At 40.8% G+C, this 20,710-nt stretch overlaps 1 protein-coding gene across 1 annotated transcript; it reads left to right on the top strand.

The window, feature by feature from the left end:
- The first annotated feature begins 351 nt into the window (after positions 1-351).
- Positions 352-18,588, top strand: SQLE (squalene epoxidase). The gene is made up of 11 exons (XM_054193369.1): positions 352-1,211; positions 3,309-3,561; positions 3,851-4,031; positions 6,645-6,741; positions 11,560-11,673; positions 13,163-13,334; positions 13,620-13,715; positions 14,282-14,424; positions 15,280-15,376; positions 15,897-15,984; positions 16,763-18,588. Exons 1-11 carry the CDS (start codon positions 927-929, stop codon positions 16,953-16,955), a joined length of 1,719 nt encoding a protein of 572 aa, XP_054049344.1. The 5' UTR covers positions 352-926; the 3' UTR covers positions 16,956-18,588.
- Positions 18,589-20,710: the final 2,122 nt, after the last annotated feature.

Below are 20,710 nucleotides of genomic sequence, written 5' to 3'. Positions count from 1 at the left end.
GCCCCGGCGCAGCACGCACGCGCGACCGGCCTTTGGGAGGAGCGCGCGGCAGCTCCCTTCATCCCGGCACCGTGGCAACCCCGGCGCGCCCGCCCCGCCCCATCCCTGTCGTCACATCGCCCTAGCGGCCCGGCGGGCGCAAGCCCCGCCTTCCCCCCGCTCGGATTGGGCGCCCGGCCATAGCGCCATCTCGGCATAGCACCGCCGATTGGCCCGCTGCTGCTGAGGCACGGGGCGCGCGGTCCCTAGAAAGAGGCGGAGGCGGTTGCTCATTAGCATAGCCCCGCCCTTCCCGCACCTGGCGGCCCGCTCTCATCCCCCCCCCCGCCATCGCTGGCCGTGAGGCGACGCCGGGCCTGGGGCGCCGGGCCGCGGGTTGCCGGACGGCGGGGCGGGAAGTCGGGCCGGGCGGAGGTAGAGCCGCAGCCGCATCCTCCCTCCGTGCGGCGGCTGCGGGGGGCCCTGAGGCGAGCAGGTAGAGCATCAGCCGTCCCCACCCCCCGGGTGCGTCACGGGCTGCCGGGGCGGGCCCCTCACGCCGCCGCCTCCTCCCTCACCGGGCGCGGAGGCTCCGGCCGCATCGCCGCAAGGGCTGCGCATCCCTCCCGGTAGCTGGGGCGGGGAAGCCCTACGCTGCTGTGCGGATCTCGGTGATTTGAAGACGTTTTATATTGATTATTAAATTTAATTTTTTTTTGCATTTTTGGAACCTCTCTTTAGGCTCCTGTGGCAGCCCGGAGAGGTGGGGCTTGCTCCTCTACAGGGTTCTGTGGAGCTCCTTGTTTTTTCATTGAGATCTCCCTCCCTTCCGTCACAAAGGAAGTCTTTACGTCTCTATATGTATATTTTTCACACCTCCTGCTGAAACCCGTTTTGGGCAGCATCTGTCGGCAGGAAAACTTTTGGAGAAAGCAACCAGGAACACGATGTGGACCTTTCTGGGTATCGCCTCCTTCATCTACGTGTATAAAAAGTGCGGAGACATCATGACTTACGCTAACAAGGAGGTGCTACTCTCCGTGTTAGTGTTTTTCTCCCTTGGCTTGCTGCTATCGTACAGGTACCACTTCAGGGGGCCCAAGCAGCAGCAGCAGCGGAAGACCCACCTGGGGATGCTCTCTGATGTTCTCTCAACTTTACCGCTTGTTGGCTTCTTCTGGGCAAAACCCACTCCAGGATCTCAACAAGTTGAACAACCCAAATCCAGAAAGGTAGGTTCAATTCAGACGTGTCATGTGGGGTGCAATGTCCTCCTCCTGTTCCCTCTGGCTGCTGACCCTCTGCCCTGGTCGGGGAAAGAAGCTAAGAAAGGGTTAGAGAGCATTTGTTTTTAGATGCTGGATATCTGATTTGTCGTGTTTTGTATTAGTTTTGGATGGCAAAAGAAACAGTGAAACTTATTTAAGTGGTGGACCAGGGGTTCTGTAGAGTCAAATCAAATGCATTTGAAGAAAGAATTGTGGTAAAGAATTATTATACTAGTAGAAAAACATATTCAATTGCCAGTCTGATGTAGAGATGAAGGACTGGAACATCTCTCCTTTGAGGAAAGGCTGAGAGAGCTGCAACTGTTTAGCCTAGAGAAGAGAAGGCTCAGGGGGGATATCATCAATGTATATAAATACCTGAAGGGAGGATGCAAAGAGGATGGAGCCTGGCTTTTTTCAGTGGTGCCCAGTGACAGGACCAGAGGCAATGGGCACAGACTGAAACACAGGAGGTTCCCTCTGAACATCAGGAAACGCGTTTTTACAGTGTGGGTGACAAAGCACTGGCACAGGCTGTCTGGAGACGTGGTGGAGTCTCCATCCTTGGGGATATTCAAAACCCAACTGGACATGGTCCTGGGCAGCCTGCTCTAACTGACCCTGCTTGGGGGGGCGAGGTTTGGACCAGATGACCCCCAGAGGTCCTTTCTAACCTCAGCCATTCTGTGGCTCTGTGATCAGCTTCCTAATATTTCTGGATGAAACACATTTGTCTAGACAACTGCAGATAGATTTATTTGAAAAGTATTGCTAAATTTTTGCTTCTACAATAGCTGCAGGATCTGAGCTCAGACAGTCTGTTCTACTGAGCCCAGTGTGAGACTTGCAGTGAGACAGTGGAGAGAGCTGTAGTTCGTGGCTGGAGCTTAGCTGGACATGCATATTCAGTACCTCTGTCAGCACTGTTTGGCTACTTTCCTGTGTGCTTCTCGGCATTTTCAGCTGGGCACTGACCCCTTGCACAAAAGAATTTGAAATTATTTTTGGCTGCAAGTCAAAGGTTCTGGATTTTTATCTTGGGGGTTTTTGTGTGTTTTTTTTTTTTTTCTGGTAAAGCCTGCCTTTACCCCAATTTCTTTTATTATCTGAATTCAGATAGTTTTTGCACACCCTTGCTACGTTGTAGATATAAACACAACACTATGCCACTAGAAATCCTGGTGTCAGTGTTGTTCTGGGCATTTGTTTCACTGATGCAATTGTATTTTTACCACTGTCAGCACAGCAGTGCTGAGGCATTTGTGAAAGAGTGAATTGGACTCTGTTCTAGCAGATGGACAAATGACTTGCAGGTTTGCACTAAAATTTCCCTTACAGCTTTTTTTCACTTTGAAGTGTATGTGCTTAGATGCTATTGGAAAAGTACGGTAACATAGTTTGTCTTCAGGTACCATTTTATATGTTAATTAATATGTAATTGATGTATGTCAATTCTTGACAGTTTTAAATGTAGTCATATGGTAATTTTGCCCATACTTTGACTGTCTGAAGAGTTTTCATTTTAGGAATGCTTCTTTATAGTTTCCCAGACAGCTGCTTCTGCTGACACTTTTCCATGCTGAGTATTACCATAAGCTGGTTTTTTGGTAGGTAGGTTCACTTACGTAAAACTAAAGAGAAATGCATTTTCCAGTGAATCTGATGACTTTTTCATTGCAAAGTGCTAAAGCCTTTGTGTAGTCGCAGCTCACTAGTATGAAGGTATTGTTATGTTACTTTATGGATCAAGAGTATGGGACAGCCTTGGCATACCACCTTTTATAGGAACCATCTGATCAGCAGCGCGGTTTTAAGCAAGTGTTTTGATTTTTTTTTTGTGTGGATGTTGGTTTCCTTTTTTTCCCTCTGCTTGTTGTGGCTTTGTTGCATTGTAGAGTACAACTAATTTCATTTTGGACAAAACTAAACTGGAAGATGTTCTCCAGCTACTGATATGCTCTCGGTCCCCTGGTCAAACTAGAACAAGTCCAAAGTCAGCTCTCTGATGGGGTTATGGTACAGACTCATTAGCACATGTAACTTTGGCTTTTTTTCCTAAAGGGTAAAAGAGAAGTAAACTTCCCAGATGTATATCTGACAGAGACTGCTCCAAATACAACGTTATCGCCCCAGTATGATCCAGAAATCATCATTGTGGGATCAGGTGTCCTTGGTTCTTCCTTGGCCACAGTGCTCTCGAGGGATGGAAGAAAGGTGACTGTGATAGAGAGGGATCTGAAAGAACCTGACAGGATAGTTGGAGAATTGTTGCAACCTGGAGGTTTTAATGCACTTAGAGACCTGGGTCTTGAAGGTGAGTGCATTTCAAATTGTAAATATATCTATCACACAACAGTTACTACACTCAGTTATGTTTTTAGAAAAAGCATACCTGCAGGGAAAGTGAAGAAATACATTATCTGTGCTTAATATTTGAATTATAATTGCTTGTGTATTTCCACTCTGCCATTTTGAAAATATTCATCCTTCAACATGTGTGTTTTGATTAAGAAAAGTGGACTCATGTAAAGAAATTCTTTTGATACATAATTAATCTTTCTTAAAGATTTTTTTAAACTCGCATATTGTCTTATATTTTGCAGATACAGTAGAAGGTATTGATTCACAAATAGTAAATGGTTACATAGTTCATGACATAGAAAGCAAGTCAGAGGTTGAAATTCCTTATCCAACATCTGAGGATGGCCGCGTCGCGAGTGGAAGATCTTTTCATCATGGCAAGTTCATTATGGGTCTCCGAAGGGCAGCTATGGCAGAGTCCAAGTGAGTCACCTTGAGACCAGTTGTGATCCAGAGATTCAGAAGTACTGTTCCCAGCATGCCTGAGATTCCTTAACCATTTCACTCTACCCCAACACAGAAGGCTGCAATGAACAAGACTGAGAGAATGTAACAGCTATAGTTACTTGCTCTGATTTCTGTAGGCGTGTTCATGAGTTGCATATACATCATACGTTAGCCTTTGGGACAAATTAATCTTTAAATTATGGGACTATAGGCTTTAAATATTAGGCAAGGTACTGTCCCATTAGTGCAAGAGAACAGTTGAGGGGTAAAGGGTTGATTCTCTTCTATTGATTCTTGGCTATGGCATTTTACAGAAGTGATCTCATCTCACTGAGCAATGTGTAGAGCTTCTTTGGTCAAGAAATGAGTGGCAAACCTGGTATCATTTCTTAGGATCATAGAATGGTTTGGTCATCTAGTCCAACCCTCCTGCAATGAACAGGAGCATCTGTTTTTTCCACTGGTGTTATCTGCAATGCCAGAAATCAAGCTTCTTTCACATTTGCATGTTGTTCTGCTTTTTCTCATAATAAGAAGTCAAGCAAAATAACCAGAAAGGAGCAGTAAAGGGAAGCAGGTCTTCCAACAGTTTGTAACTTCTGTTTTTCAGAACCTTGAAGACACCTTCTCCTCCTGATGAAATAAAAATTAGTGTTTGGTATCTCCTCTTTAACTGATTGATTGCTTTCTTTTATACAAGAGATGAGAAGGAAACTTATTGAAACAGAATAGATTCTATGTGCTGTTTTCTGTGGCGTGTTTTTTTGTTTTGTTTTGTCTTTTTCTCCCTCCCCCCCAAATAATGCTTACAAGGTAAACACGTGTAGCATTATCATCTTTATACCTTACATGTCTTTATTCTGAACTGGAAAATTGCTTTCTCCTATCATATCTATTATATCATATGAATTATTAAAGTTAGCACTAAAAGGTATCAGCTCTGTAGTACAGTTAAAATTAATGAAAACCATGTTTATTTGGTATACAAGCTAAAGCCTTCTTGTTGAGGCTTCAAGTTCAGTGAAACTTGGGCACCAGTTTGTTCAAATTACGGGAGAACTCCAGTAGCCGTATACAGTCTTTGAAGCAGAAACTTACAAAAGCCGATGTTTGTGGTTTGAATTCGATTGTTTCCTCTTTTACCGTACTCTCTTTGTGTTCATTTTGTATATGTTTGCTTTCCATTTTAATTGTAACATAGAAAACTGCATGTTAAGTTAACGTGCGGGGGAGATCAAGAACTCTTAATGGTGCCATGAGGCTTTGTTTTTCATCTCATAACTTGTGAAAATATGGGGGTAATTATTAGCGATTAATATATCCTCCTTATAAGTACTAGGCAATATGAATTGATTTCAGATGAGTAAAATTAATTTTGCAGACAAAAGAGGTAGGGCATCCTTAGTTAATTATTTTTACAGTGGGTGAGGACCAGAAAAGAAGGGAGCAACTGAAATGAAATTTAAAGCTGATAGGATCTGCAGATCTCTGATTCACCTGCTATTAACCTGACATGTTGCTGCCCTCCCTTGCTGTTGAAGTTTCTGTTATGCTTATGCATAACCATTCGTATTTTGGTTCAGACAACCTGCCTGTTGCCTGGCAAATTAAGCCAGTCATGATCTGCTCTGAAATTTCTGTGCTGTCTGACATGTAGAAAAGACACGAATTCAGTTGCTCATATTCCCTCTGAGAGCCTAAAATATCAAACTGTTGTATTCTCACATGGACCTTTAGCTCATTTCACCAAATTGTGGAATTCCATCTGGATATGAAAATATTTGTGAGGGAGAGAGATTGTCCATTTTAAGCTGTTAAGTCTGAACTGCTGGGATCAGGTCTAACAGCTCAGACCCAACAAGGGATGTAAGTTTACAGAGATTTAATTTGTGAACCCCAGATAGCTTTGGTTGGGAGGTAGAATTAAGCGATGCTCAGTTCAAACCCCAAACATAAGCAGAACTTTAAAAGCAAAAATAGCAAAAAAAAAAAAAAAAGCGTATCCTGAATTTTTGAACTGAAAAGCTAGTCGTCTCTGTCCTAAACAGGTTAGATGATTTTCGGCTACTCTGAGAATTAGGTACCTCACTTTTATATACTGTGCATTCTAAATGTTGAAATGCTACTTTGGATCTTGCTCCCAAGTTCTGCTTGGAGTTAAGTCTCACCCGTGCTGTCAGCATTTCCCACTGTTTAGCAGAGAAGGTTCAGCTGCCTGATTTCTGATTGTTATTATGTGTCAAACTCCTCTGAATCTCTCACATGGCCATGTAACACCTGAAGCACAGCTAGGGATTCTGCCAAGTGGTAGGGTCTTTAAGATAAGCGCTACCATTTTAGAATATTCTCAAGTATCAAACCAAATGGTAATATTGAATTGAAATTAATGACAAGCACTTTTGGTATTTAATGCGGCTTCTGAAAGTGGTCAAGGTCACAGATCTTTGTAAAGTTTAAACAAAGTGTTTGTGTCAGCAGAGACAAGATTAGTGAAAACCTGCTTTTCCTTCTGTGCCTAGTGCCTTGAAATATTGGCATCATTAATCCTCTTCCATTCTGTTCTAACACTTCTATTTTATTTTTATTCAGTGCAAAATTCATTGAGGGAACTGTGTTACAATTGCTTGAGGAAGATGACTGCGTCGTGGGTGTTCAATACAAGGACAAAGAAACTGGAGATACTAAGGTGAGAGACCATTTTCTGTTACAGTCTTTGTTAAACTATTGAGAGAATAGAGGGTTTCTATATATGTGTGTGTGTATATATATAATTTTTTAAAACTGTACTGGTCAGAAATAATGCCGTTATCAACAATGCGAAAACTGTAATAAAGGGAGATTACTTTCTAGTTGATACAGTCCTGGTATATGGGAATTCTTGTTATAACTTCTTGGGCAGCTTCTGCTTTCATAGTCTCTGGAGAATTCGGTTCATTATTTATTTCAATATTCATGTCTTGGTTTTAAATCTTTTGAGAGTTGCTAGTGAAAAACCAATATATTAAGATTTGTGCTTTGCCTGTGTATAATTGTCTACATTTCCACATACCATTGACTGATGTGTCTGAAAGTAAGAAGATATGTGCCTATTCATAGAGATAGCTCTGTCTAGTTATTTCTTGGATCACAGAAAGAGAGTTCTGGCCTATTTTAATTGCGTCACTGATTCGATTAATGTTCTTTGTCTCAAATAATGCTAAGCTGTTGGCTAAATGCTATGAAACTGTATGAATTTACAAGAAAAAGTTTAGGAGAGACCAATGTAGGTAGTATCTATGTGCTGAAGTTCTGGATATGCTACCGATTCTCCAGAAAAGACAAACTTGAAACTTCCTCCTTTGTTGGCTTTAAAATTGCTTTGCTGCCTAAAGTTATGTATCCAGTGTGTTCAGATGTGCTCTGATGGGGAAGACAGGAATCTCCTGTCTGCGCTCTGCTGCCCTCCATACCAGATTGAGAAAGTTCCTGAGTAGTTGGAAGATCCTGCTCTGAGCATTACTAACAAAATCTGTCATCTTTAGGTCATTTAGGAATGGAAATGGTGGTATAAAACCATATGTAAAAGACCCTCTTAAAAGTACTTGCCCAGGATTTAGGAGAGCTGGTTTTAGACCCTCCTCAGGCTGATGGCATTTCAGCCCAGTTGATGGCAGAAGGCTGTAAGTAGGAAGCTGTAAGAGACCTGAGTGGAAACAACATCCTTGGCCCCTCTTGAGGTAGCTGGAGGTAGTGGGAGTTACAAGTCCTGTTCCTTGGTCTATCTTTAATGTCATATAAAATGAATAAAACATTAGGAAATCCACTCTGGTAGAATAAGCCATTGAATCACATGCGGGTACTGCAAAGATAGGATGTTTGGAGGAGGGGTGTTGTTGGTTGGGTTTTTTTTTCCCAAATCCAACGGAATTAATCATCCATCAGTATAGAAGGGGGCACTTTTGGGGGTTTGTTTTTTTGTTTGGTTTTTGTTGGTGTTTTGTTGTTTTTTCTATTTTTGGTTTTTTTTGAGGGGAGTGCATATTTTGCTTTGAGGCTTGTTTTTAAGCTTTGCACATTTATGGGTAATGTTGTTGTTGTTGTAATGTTACGTATGACTGACTTGACCAGCAGTAAGGTGACCAGTGTTTTAGCCTACATCTTTCCTAACAGCATGAATTTTGTTCTTAAGGCTTTGAGTTTCCTATCTGTGTAACGGGGATAAGCAAATTAATGTTTTGCTTTGAATGCTGAAGTTGTGTGGCTGGAAAGAGCTGTATTATTCATGCTCCTACATCTCCTTTGATTGTAGAAATCTAGTATGAGAAATTTCTGCTCAACATTTCTTCTGTGTTTCCCTAGTGACTTTTTACAGCTGGGAAACTACTTAGGAAAACAAAAACCAAAAGCAAAGTCTGTTTTCATTCCTTAGGCTGCTTTCATAAGGAAAGGCGGCTGATCTATGTTGTGTGTCTTGCATTTTTCTGTTCTCTCTGTCCCCATTGTCCAACATATTACTTTTGAGATTTTTATTCTCTTAAATGAGGTGGAAATTAGCCACTATGCTAAAAGTAAAGTCAAAAAATTTATCAAAGCCAGGCAACTGATTAGAGGAAAGGTCTTAGTATGTTGACTGGAAAAATTGTAGCATGAATTAGACACCAGGGAACCCATATGGGCAGGTAGCCTTGCTCTAGTTGCATGAATAATTAGAGCTTGCAATCATCTGAGACAGGAATCCATAGAAAAGAGGTTTTGTTAGCTTTGCTGTCTCTTAGAACTGTTTCTAAGCTCACTTCTATGAGCTCAGAGACCCAAAATGTATATTATTTTACTCAGCCCTATGCTCGTCTAGTTTTGTCCGGCTTCCCTTCGATGTAAGGATCATGTGTCACAAGTGACTGAGTCCCATTCCTATGCAGGAGAGAACTGTTTGTAGAAGAACACGTTGCAGGCAGGGATTTACTATTCACATACTGGCTCACCAAATGCTTACATCCCCTGAGCTAGAAGACAGGGATGGGGAGCAGAATGAAGCCCCTGTAATCCACAGGGAAACGGTGAGGGACCTGCTTCAGCACCTGGAGGTGCACAAATCTATGGGGCTGGATGGGATCCACCCAAGGGTATTGAAAGAGCTGGCGGAGGTGCTCGCCAGGCCACTTTGCATCATTTATGAGCAGTCCTGGACAACCGGGGAGGTCCCAGCTGACTGGAGGTTAGCAAATGTGACACCCATCCACAAGAAGGGCCGGAAGGAGGATCCGGGGAACTACAGGCCAGTCAGTCTGACCTCGGTGCCTGGGAAGGTCATGGAACAGATCCTCCTCAGTGCCATTACACGGCACATGCAGGAGAACAGGGTGATCAGGCCCAGTCAGCATGGGTTCGTGAAGGGCAGGTCATGCCTGTCAAACCTAATATCCTTCTATGATAAGGTGACCCACTTAGTGGATGAGGGAAAAGCTGTGGATGTTATCTACTTGGATTTTTGCAAAGCTTTTGACACTGTTTCCCACAGCATTCTCCTGGAGAAACTGGCTGCTCATGGCCTGGACAGGTGTACTCTTCGCTGGGTAAAAAACTGGCTGGATGGCCGTGCCCAGAGAGTGGTGGTAAATGGAGTTCAATCCAGTTGGTGTCCGGTCACAAGTGGTGTCCCCCAGGGCTCGGTGCTGGGGCCGGTTCTCTTTAATATCTTTATCAATGATCTGGATGAAGGGATCGAATGCACCCTCAGTAAGTTCGCAGATGACACTAAACTGGGCGGGCGTGTTGATCTGCTTGAGGGTCGGAAGGCTTTACAGAGGGATCTAGACAGGTTGGATCAATGGGCCAAGGCCAATGGGTTTAATAAGGCCAAGTGCCGGGTCCTGCACTTGGGTCACAACAACCCCATGCAGCGCTACAGGATTGGGGCAGAGTGGCTCGAAAGCAGCCTGGCAGAAAAGGGCCTGGGGGTGTTGGTTGACAGCTGGCTGAATATGAGCCAGCAGTGTGCCCAGGTGGCCAAGAAGGCCAACAGCATCCTAGCCTGTATCAGGAATAGTGTGGTGAGCCAGACTAGGGAAGTGATCATCCCCCTGTACTCGGCACTGGTGAGGCCCCACCTCGAGTACTGCGTTCAGTTTTGGGCCCCTCGCTACAAGAGGGACATTGTGGTGTTGGAGCGTGTCCAGAGAAGGGCTACAAAGCTGGTGAGGGGTCTGGAGGACAAACCTTATGAAGAACGACTGAGGGAGCTGGGGTTGTTTAGCCTGGAGAAGAGGAGGCTGAGGGGAGACCTTATCACCCTCTACAACTACCTGAAAGGAGGGTGTAGAGAGATGGGGGCTGACCTCTTTTCCCTGGTGACAAGTGATAGGACAAGAGGAAACGGGTTCAAGTTATGTCAGGGGAGGCTTAGATTGGATATTAGGAAACATTTTTTCACTGAAAGGGTTATTAAACATTGGAATAGGCTGCCCAGGGAGGTGGTGGATTCACCATCCCTGGAGGTGTTTAAAAAAAGGGTAGATGGGGCACTTAGGGACATGGTTTAGAAGTGGCTTTTGTCAGGGTAGGTTAAAGGTTGGACTCGATGATCTTAAAGGTCCCTTCCAACCTCAGCAATTCTATGATTCTATGATTCTAATAGTGAAATATTTCTCAAGAGTACTAATGAAACACAGCACTCTTTTTTGCCTTGTTACTTACATCCTGAAAGTTAAAAGGAAAATAATTTTTTCTGCTCATGTCAAATGTATGAGATTATTGAAGGCCAAGGATTAACACTCAGTATAAATCTATAGTCATTTACAGTTAAATCACTGAATATACTGACAATGAGAAAGCTTTAGGTAGAAGGAAACATCTACCTCTTAATGTTTTCTACTCTAATAATGTTGTTATATTACTATAGCAAAAACTGCTTAAAAATGTATTTTAGCAATCAGAATAATTTGTTCATGTTAGAGAACAACGTGTTTGTTAAACATTAGGAATTTGTGCATACGTTCAGGCTGAACCTAATCAGTTTATTCGGATTATATTTTGTATTTTGTCTATATTACACTATTTGTGCTTATAGTTCCTAAGCATACTACAGACTGCTCAGAGTTCACTGCTTGGTCTTTTAAAGAAAGTCTTGGTACGCTTACTGCATTTTAGTTTTAGTTCGTTACGATTTGTTTCTGTTCAGTTCCTTATGCATCGTTCTTTCATTTAAAATGTCTTTGTTTTCCTTTTTTCTCCTGAAGAGTGTTATAGGCTGATGGATGCAATTATTCTACTTTCTGGTCTTTGTTTTATACAAGTTCCTACACAGTCACCACAACTGTGTTATGTGAATTCATGTCTGAAAAACTCTTAGAGGAAATGGAGTTAAATTAAGATGAGGAAAGCAAAAAGCAAAAATACGTTATTTCTTATTAGATATATTATGAGGGTTTGGGAGTTGTTTCCCACTGTTCTGAAATAAAATTGAAAATGTCATATCTCTTTTTTCCTTTTTGTTTTGTTTTTTTTTTCCCCTCCTTCCATGCTGCAGGAACTTCACGCACCGCTTACTGTTGTAGCTGATGGACTTTTCTCCAAGTTTAGAAAAAACTTGGTCTTCAACAAAGTTACTGTTTCATCCCATTTTGTTGGTTGCATTTTGAAGGTAACTTTTATGTATGACACCATATAAGCCAGTATGCTACTGTGTCTTGATGTGGGTCTGAATTTCACTGATTATATTGTAGTCCATTCTTGTTATTTGGCTGTTTGTGGTCTACACTGAGAAATGAGAAGGGTCTGATGTCTTAGAGAGGCTTTGCAGCATCTAAGTGTTCTTAGAAAGATCACTGCAAGGTGATACCAACACCTACTGTATTTAGGTAATACTAAATACAAACTGAAAGGTTTGTAAATTGCTTTTACCTGATACATAAAAGGAGTTCAAGTATCTCTGCTGGGGTGGGGACAACAGGTAACAATGAATATTTTTTTCTAGCACCTTTTATTCATTAAGTTGTTGTTATCAACAGAATCACTCTGCAATTATTAATGGCAGATAAGTATTCACATACATGTTGAGTTATTCACTCACATACTTCACTCTTACGTTCACAGCTACTGGGTTGGGCAGTCCTCAGAAGGCCAACCCTGACTATATACTCGGAAGTAGGTTGTAGTGGTATTCCAGGGGCTTCTAGTTGGTGTTTGAAGGGTGCCTCAGGTGCTTGTGTAATCCTGCATGCTGTGTTCTCTGTCTCATACAGCAGCCACCACCCTTTTGGGTGGTGTCACACAAGCTATTGTTGATGTGGGCTGGTGGCCTTATACTGACTCGGCCGACTCTTGGTGTCCTAAGTTTATTAGCTCTTCTAGATTCCACAGGGTTGCTGGTCTCTAGGGCTTATCAGTCCTTGGAAAACTTTCACATGCTGCCTTCTCAATATGCATTTTTTCTCTCTTTGTTTACTGTTTAGTGGGGTTTTGTTTTGTTTTCCATCCGAATGTATAGGTACCTATAGAACCTGTTCATATGAACTCATACAGAAGAGACTTTTATAGCAGAGCTTTTTAAAGTGAGAGAGAAATGTTCAGAAGTCTGTGGAAGGAGATTTTAGCAAGAAAGACTTGCCAATTGTTAATAGAGCTACAAAAGTTTACATAGAGAACGTCTGTATGAAAGAGTCAAGCATTTATTTATATATCTTTTTTAAAGCAACTATTGACATTTTATTGTAAGGATTGTCTTGAATTCTAATAAAAAATGCTTTCCAACAGAATCAATTAGAACTATGCTTTTAAATATTTATCCAGCTGTTATATCAGTTTCTGTGTCCTTTTGAGGAGTGCTTGGAAATTTTGACCTATGTTTTAACTCCTAAATTATTGATGCATACGCTATACCAGCTCTAGGATAGCTCAACTTGTTTTGTCAGATTTAGCATATTTGGTACAGTTAAAGAGCAGGCTTTGAACTCTTAAAACACTTTTAAGCAACTGTGAGGCAGATGTAAAAAAACCTTTTGTTGAAAGTTAGATTTCTGGTTTTAAGAACAGAGTACAGTGTATTTCAGACAATGATTTTGTATATCTGAAGTTTTAATATCCTTTCATTAATTAGTCTCAATCTTTCTACCCCTTCTTATCTTTTTAAGGATGCACCACAATTTAAAGCTAATTATGCTGAACTTGTTTTAGCTAAAACTAGCCCAGTGCTAATCTATCAGATTTCTTCAACTGAGACTCGGGTCCTTGTTGACATTCGAGGGGAAATGCCAAAAAATTTAAAAGAATACATGATTGAGAACATTCATCCGCAACTACCTGGTAAGCCTAGAAAGATTTCCATCCATAATTGCCACAATTAAATGTACTAAAAAAGGCACCTTTCACAGAATGCATTGAACTGTGTGGACTTTTTCCATGTATGCAGTTACTGTTTCAGTAACCATTCATTCTTCTTCAATTCAACATCAAATAACACTTTATTCAGCTCACATCTGTGAGATTAGCAATTCAGACAGGTTATATCTCTAAGAAGAGGTTAAAGTGGGTTTTGTGCAAATTATTTTAGACTCTAAGTAGCATAACTAAAATATTTGGTTATTGCAGATCACTTAAAGAAACCATTCTTAATAGCGGTTCAGAATGATCGTTTAAGGACCATGCCAGCCAGCTTCTTGCCTCCTTCAGCTGTTAACAAAAAAGGTGTGTATTATGAAATAAAAGGAGGGGAAAAGGCATTATAAACTTCTGGGACTTATGGTTTTGTTATCATAGATGTATGTTTGCTGTCCAATACCACTGTGTCATTCTATGAAAAACAGTGTGTTGAAAATATGTACCTTCGGCATAGTTTAACTGGAATGTTTATATCGACACCAGACTTCAAATCAGTGCCTGCTTTATTTTTAAGTTCAAATCACTCAATTGCTCAAGCTCATACAAATGTGGTCTTTTTAAGGAAAACTTGATTAAAGAAGGGAAGAAATTACCTTGAAAAGTGTGTTTGTATTCTTTGACACACACATGCATATCTATAGGGAAAAAAGATTTTTACCTGAGTCATCTTAAAGGCCTTTTAAGCCTATTAATTTCAAGACATCCTTCTTTTTTCCCTTCATTTTTCTTTTTTAATTTCTAGTTGTTATTCATCTTATTGTCTGGTGGGAATTAATTATTAGTAAGCTTGATTTTTAAAAAACTGGAGGGTTTGAGTTCTAAGAGTATGTAATGGTCATGCAGTATCCCATTAATTTTTCTCTTCTACCTAGGTGTTCTTCTTTTAGGAGATGCATATAATATAAGACACCCTCTAACTGGTGGAGGAATGAGTGTAATTTTAAATGATGTTAAAATATGGAGATGTTTGCTCCAGGATATCCCAGACCTTTATGAAGATTCTGACATTCTTAAGGTAAAGCTTTATTTTGGACTTGTTTTAGGCAGCTTTTGCTGCAATTTAATGACACGCTTTTGATTTTTGGGCAACTTGGGGACATGTAAGTTATTAGCAAGGCACAGCAGTTTTCAAATGTTTAAATAAATAAATCATACGTTAGGCATTCACCAGTAAGTGGAGCTATGATTTGTGAGCGGTATGGCTGTGTGGCGAAAGCTGGATTCAAAACTGTGGTTACTGACCTGTCTTCTTTTGCTTAAGGAGACTGGTGTGCTGTGTCTAGTCAGCATGCTTTGCCAGTATATTCTGATATTCCCATATTAGTAGTGTACTTGTAATGTAGATTGATTTTAGGCAGAATGGGTTTGAACCATTACACTGGTGTGAGTGGTACTTGGAGAATAACGAGCATGTGTATCAAGTTTTTCAAGAGGCATCTCAATGATCCACTAGCCTCTTACCTGCTGCATTAAGCTCACAGTAGTAAGTTAGAAGACGTCCTTCTTTCCTGGGAATCGGCACTATCAGTGTTGATGCTGGGTTTATCATTTCAGTGAGATTTAGACCCATAGACCTACCCCAGCCACCTACTATAGAATGAGATGAAGCCCACCCTGAACTACCTTTTTTTTTGTTTTTGGTTTTTTTTTTTTTTTCCTTCCCTCCCCTATATTCAGTGTTAGAGGGCCCTAGATAACTGGTTCAACAAGTCTCCAAAGTTTCTTAATGACCTAGCTTGGAACCCATCTAGTCTATCGCTGAACCCACTCTACGTTTTCACATGACTATGACTTTTACCACCTCTTTGGGAATCTTTTGAATGCTATTCTGACGGAATTTCTGATGGAATTTTTTTTTTTCCTTTTTTAGGCAAAAAGAACATTTTACTGGTCAAGAAGAAAATCTCATTCTTTTGTAGTGAATGTTCTTGCCCAGGCACTTTATGAACTCTTTGCTGCTACAGATGGTAACTATATTTTAAAGATAACTTATGACTAATTACAAATTGGTAAATAAATATGCCTGGGGTGGGAATGTGTATGTGTATGAGCATATATCCATTTGTTTGTGTGTATGTATGTATGTGTATGTATATATGTATATTGATATATATTAAAAATATATCAATCAAAGGGTTTTAATGAGTTAACTTGTGTTCTCTATCTAGTTGTTTAGTTCCAGTGTTATGTAAACTGAGTTTTAGCAACGTGAAGGAAAGTCTGGAGCTAGTATTTAAAAAAACAGACAAAAAATGCACCAATAAAGACAGACAGAGAGCACTTATTCTTGTGTCAGTTAGTATCGAAGAATATGCAGGTATTCTGTAAGACTGTCATTTAGTTAAATAAAACTAGCTCAAAATCCATCTGAATTTAACAGCACAACAGGTACCAAAGTCCTAGACTTAATATCACTGTTGTGTATGCTGAAAAAGTTTTTGGTATGTGTTGAATATATTTGTTGAGTCGTTTTAATTCTTTTTGTAGATTCCTTGCATCAGCTAAAGAAAGCCTGTTTCCATTACTTCAGACTTGGTGGGGAATGTGTCTCGGGTCCTGTTGGATTGCTGTCTGTGTAAGTTCAGTGCACTGGTACTAGTTACTGTCAGCTGGGTCGAGTATTGTGAGCCTCTGTGAGACTCTGCTTTGCTTTCAGTCAGCTCTGCACAGGGAGAATGGTCCACAAGAGCCTATATTTTTAGAATTATACTAAAGGTTGGAGCTTTATTAGAAGCTATGTCTTTAAATGCTGACTTTTTTTTTGCTTTGTAAAAAGCACCACTAAAAGCCGGAGAGGAGTTAATGTAGGTGGCATGGGTGTTTGAATGAGGTAGAAAGGTCCAGACTAACAGAGGAGCAGGTGGAGACGTTTCATGCTTGACAAGTTGAGAATAGTGAAGGATGAGGTCTCGCATAAAAGAACACAAGGAACAGGGAAATTGGTAACTCTCAAGGTGTTTTGAATGACCCCTCAGAAAGTAGTGAATGCACAGTAAATCATACTACTTTGAGAATGTGTGCTCTTATATTTCTCCTTTTTGGAATGAGAGCTAAAATTGATAGAGCCTGTTGAGAATAATGCCCTGGGGGTTGATAAAGGTAGACACAGACTGCTGGAAATGAAGAGAAAGCAGCAGTCTATGTTGGCTCTACTATCAAAAGGAGTACAAAGTGTGTAGCAGCTCCAAGACAACCAACTTCATATTTTTAAGTTGAGATGGTAGGACCAGAGCTGCCTAAATCAGAAGACAGTGTGTAATCTTGAGTGGAGATGTCTGTTTGTAAAATGAAAGTTTGTCAGTGCTTTATAATCCCATTTATTTATGTGGTTTATCTTTTTATTTTTAATACAGGTTATCTCCTAAACCAATGGTACTGATTGGCCACTTCTTTGCTGTGGCATTATACGCTGTTTATTTTTGCTTTAAGTCAGAGTCCTGGATCACCATGCCTCGAGCGTTTTTCAGTAGTGGAGCTATTCTTTACCGGAGTTGTTCTATAATATTTCCACTTATTTACTCTGAAATGAAGTGTTTAGTCTATTAGAACCCAGGGGGAAATGACTGGAGGAAGAAAACATGAAAATCACGATGCCTTCAAAATCTTTGGACATGCACTATTTAATATTGGATTATGTTTTCTTCTCTTCAAAATGTGATTTCCTTGATAAGGATTTGACTTAATTTTGGTTTTGTGCTTGTATACATATATATTATATGTAAATATTCTTTTCTTTGCAATTAAAGTTCAAAAAGGAGTTAGCTGTTTACAAGGACCATAATTAAGTGTTGACATGTGGTAGATAATTGCCAGTTTTGTCAGAATTTCATTCCTTGCTTTATCCATTGCCGAGTGCACCACTAATATTAATAAACTGAAAAGTGAAAAGTGTAAACCATATGCTGCTATTATCCTTCATGCTTTTTTCTGTTCAGTAGTTCCATAGACTGTTTCTTTATTACTGTGAAATATTGTAACATTCTTGATTTGGGTTACTTCATCAGGATTTGCCTCGGTTCTTTTTCAGTTGCAGCAAAGATTCTCGTCTACTGACACTTAAAAGGACACTGTAAAGGATTTCAGATCTTGAAGTGTCACTGTATACAGCTTCAGCCACTTCCCTTGCAAATGCCATGTTGCTCTTCTGAAATCATTCTTTACACCAGAATTAATTTAAACAAGTAAGAATCAAACCCCAATTATGTTGGCCACTGTACTGTACTCAGGTACCGAAAGCACATGTTTTCGAAACTTTCTTCCTATCTCTCTTCCTTTTAAAAGCTTAGGGGGGTTCTTTTGCTTGGCTTGGTGCGTGTGCAATTGAAGTTTAACACTGCCATGAACTGAAGCACAGCAGCAAACCACATTCATTGAGACAAATTCAGTCCAGGCAATTTCCAGTAGACAGTAAAGTAATCTTTAATACTACTCCTTAGAATTCACGACAAGTGCCACGAAAGTGTCCTTTTAATACTTGGAGTATGGTTTGTTTCCTGTAGAAATTACTGCATGCTACTGAAGAGTTCATGTCTCTTACTGCTGGTCACTATTCCTCTCAATGTTATCTTTACCAACTTGCTTTCCTTTTTTCTTGCATATTTTCATTTTTCCTTACCTTTCTTACGATTGCTTTGTGCATTGCTGTATGGCTCTCCTCTTTTGGCTTGCCTAAACAATCACGCATCAGCGCGGCCAACAGGTTATAGAGCAGTAACGGAGCACGTTTTTCTGTACTGACGAAACTTTGACTATATCTTGAAAATGACAGATTGCAGAAGCTGTATATAAACATACACTTTATGTTGAACTGTGAAAAAATCTGAGGAGAGGCGGTTTTAGTATTTTCTTTTCCAGAAGCAAAAGTATGTATATTTTTCTAACCATGTCACTTTTGATACCCTCTTGAAATTACATGCATCATAAATATGTCTATGTTTAGCCTTTAGGGTGAAGTACTAATGTTTTCAAATATATGGTAACTAAATTATGCCCCTTTAAGGGTATACAAAGTTTGCAGAATTTATACAAATGTTTTCAAAATTTGTGGCAATTTTGAAAATATTGATTAATTTTACATTTTCTATTTTTTTTATATTATTTGCAGTCAGTCTCTTTAAAGTCAAGGATAAACAATCCTGAGCCAAATACACATCCTCAGCTAACTTAAATAAAAAGTTGTGATACTTGTAGATTATTTTTTTTTTTGTTGTGTATCTCTGGTTAATAAGTTTTGTTAAGTCCTGATTTAACAGGAAATACCAGTGTGCTTAAATTTACATATGTGTTTAAGCTTTTCTTTTTTTCTCTTTTCTTTTCTTTTCTTGAACCCCGTGCCTGGTTCAGTGTCTTGACGATGGGGGTAAGGATCACTTGTTGGAAATTACCTTGGGGGAGAGAAAAATCTTGCATGTATGTGTAAGGAAGAGCAACCTGAAAATATGACAGATGAAATGGTTACATGCCTTGTCAGGACAAGATGAAGGAGAGCACAAGAAGGGTAAAGTTGGCAGTGAGCGGGCAATGTCTATAGGTAAAATGGCCACTAACGTTGCTATCCAAAGCAAGCAGCAGACAGTCTGTAAGAGCCCTGGTTTTCACTTTTGACATCTGCATGCAGCAAAGGGAAGCGATATGCCAGGAAAGATGTGTCACGGGCATGATTCAGAATCTGAGAGGAACAAAATGCACACATAGACAAGTCACGAGTTGTACCCAATATATACCTGCAAACTGAAGAGGTTAGTTCTGTGGATTTTCAGCCTGCAGAATTTAATGCCGTCCTGTACGGTATTAAAAAAGCAGTGTGCTTTGGTAAGTGTTGTGGGCACGTGCGACACGCATCGTGTGTATGGGGTTATTCCCGGATTCCCGGACCAGTGACAGCTGCAGCTAACCCAGAGAGCAGAAGGAACAAGAGAAGCAGCAATACCTGTTGATGGGGTTGTAGCTCGTGACGTGGTGCAGGACTGTGAGAACCTCCTAGCGGTGGGGAGGAAAGAGGAAACTGTAGCTGCCTTCTCTGCTGGTCTGGGGGTCTGGGGGCTCGTTCATAGGTGGGGAGTTGGTTCATGCGTGCAAGTGTCACATTACTTGGAGCTTGTTTGAGAAATTTGTATCATGTAGCTTAAGTGTTCTTGGTCTTCTGTTTTTGGGGGTTTGTTTTGTTTTGAACAAGCCCTTTCCTGGAAAATATATGGGGCAATGAGAGGGGTTTTTATTACAACTTTAAAACGTCTGCTAGTGCAGGCATGTGGTGTTGGATTCCACGTGAGAAGTCTGTGCCCGTGCTTAATGCCTTCCCTAGCTCCAGCGCAAGCAAGTAAAAGGCAGAGTGGTGGTAGTTTTCCTCCGAGCTTCACTTTAATCACCTGGAACAAAGAAAGCATTTGATTAGTCCAGGATCAGCTGATGGATTCTGTGATTTATGACCTGACTGTGCTTCTGAGACAGCGGTAGTATAACGTGATGTTAAAAATCTCAAGCATAATTACAGTGCCTCTCTGGAGAAGCGCATGAATAGAGGCTTAAATTCTGCAACTGAAGAAAAGAGGAGTGCATCATTTTCTGTAGATTTAAATTATTTGTTAATGATGTCTGAATAGCACTTGGAAGACTTTATACTTAAAACTATCACGTTGATATCTGCAGGACACTCAGGGGGAAAAACCAACCATCGATAACAAGGACCGCATGCTATTCCTCACCTGCATTGTCCCAGCTCTGTTTCAGTTGAACAATGGTTTCATTTTGAAGAACCGCGCTTGAGTTTGGTTGTAATCAAGCTGTCCCGAAGTCCGCGCAACATCAGCGCTGCTACTAGGGTTTCCAAACATCTGTGGAGATCCGGAAAAAAGGGGATGATTAAAACAGATTGCTCCCTCCCTGACAATGCCGATTTCTGTGTTGTCTTTCTCCCTGGGGCTCGCGTCGTACGCCTGATCTCTGCCTTCTGCCACTCAGGTGCTGCAGTACAGGACTGGGTTAGGTAAGGTTAGGTAGGGAAGGTGCCTTGGGCATGTTGCCCGTACTGGTTTCCATGTGGAAGCTGTGACCTGTGCTACTTCAAAGGCTGCTCACATATCCTAAAAACCTACGTGTCGGTATTTGCGGTGGTGCTGTTGATGCATGCTGGTTGTTTTGCGTCAGTAGGGCAGTAATTCATGCTCGGCTCACGGTGCTTGCACGTATTGCTCTCCGGAACCAGCTTGTGTATTCTGGACAAAAGCAAAAACCATTCAATCCAGAATCAATATAAGCAGTTGATAAATTATGCATCCTGAAATTCTGGCTCGTTCAGTGTG

This window comes from Rissa tridactyla, chromosome 2 (assembly GCF_028500815.1).
Source record: "Rissa tridactyla isolate bRisTri1 chromosome 2, bRisTri1.patW.cur.20221130, whole genome shotgun sequence".
In the NCBI taxonomy this organism is placed as follows: Eukaryota; Metazoa; Chordata; class Aves; order Charadriiformes; family Laridae; genus Rissa; species Rissa tridactyla.
This window is presented reverse-complemented; position numbering and strand designations above follow the sequence as displayed.

Excerpts from the sequence above, each read along its gene's own strand:
- SQLE (XM_054193369.1), top strand. The coding sequence starts at position 927 with ATGTGGACCTTTCTGGGTATCGCCTCCTTCATCTACGTGTATAAAAAG. Across the intron at positions 6,742-11,559 it reads AAGAAACTGGAGATACTAAG|GAACTTCACGCACCGCTTAC; the intron begins GTGAGAGACCAT and ends TCCATGCTGCAG. Across the intron at positions 13,335-13,619 it reads CATTCATCCGCAACTACCTG|ATCACTTAAAGAAACCATTC; the intron begins GTAAGCCTAGAA and ends TGGTTATTGCAG.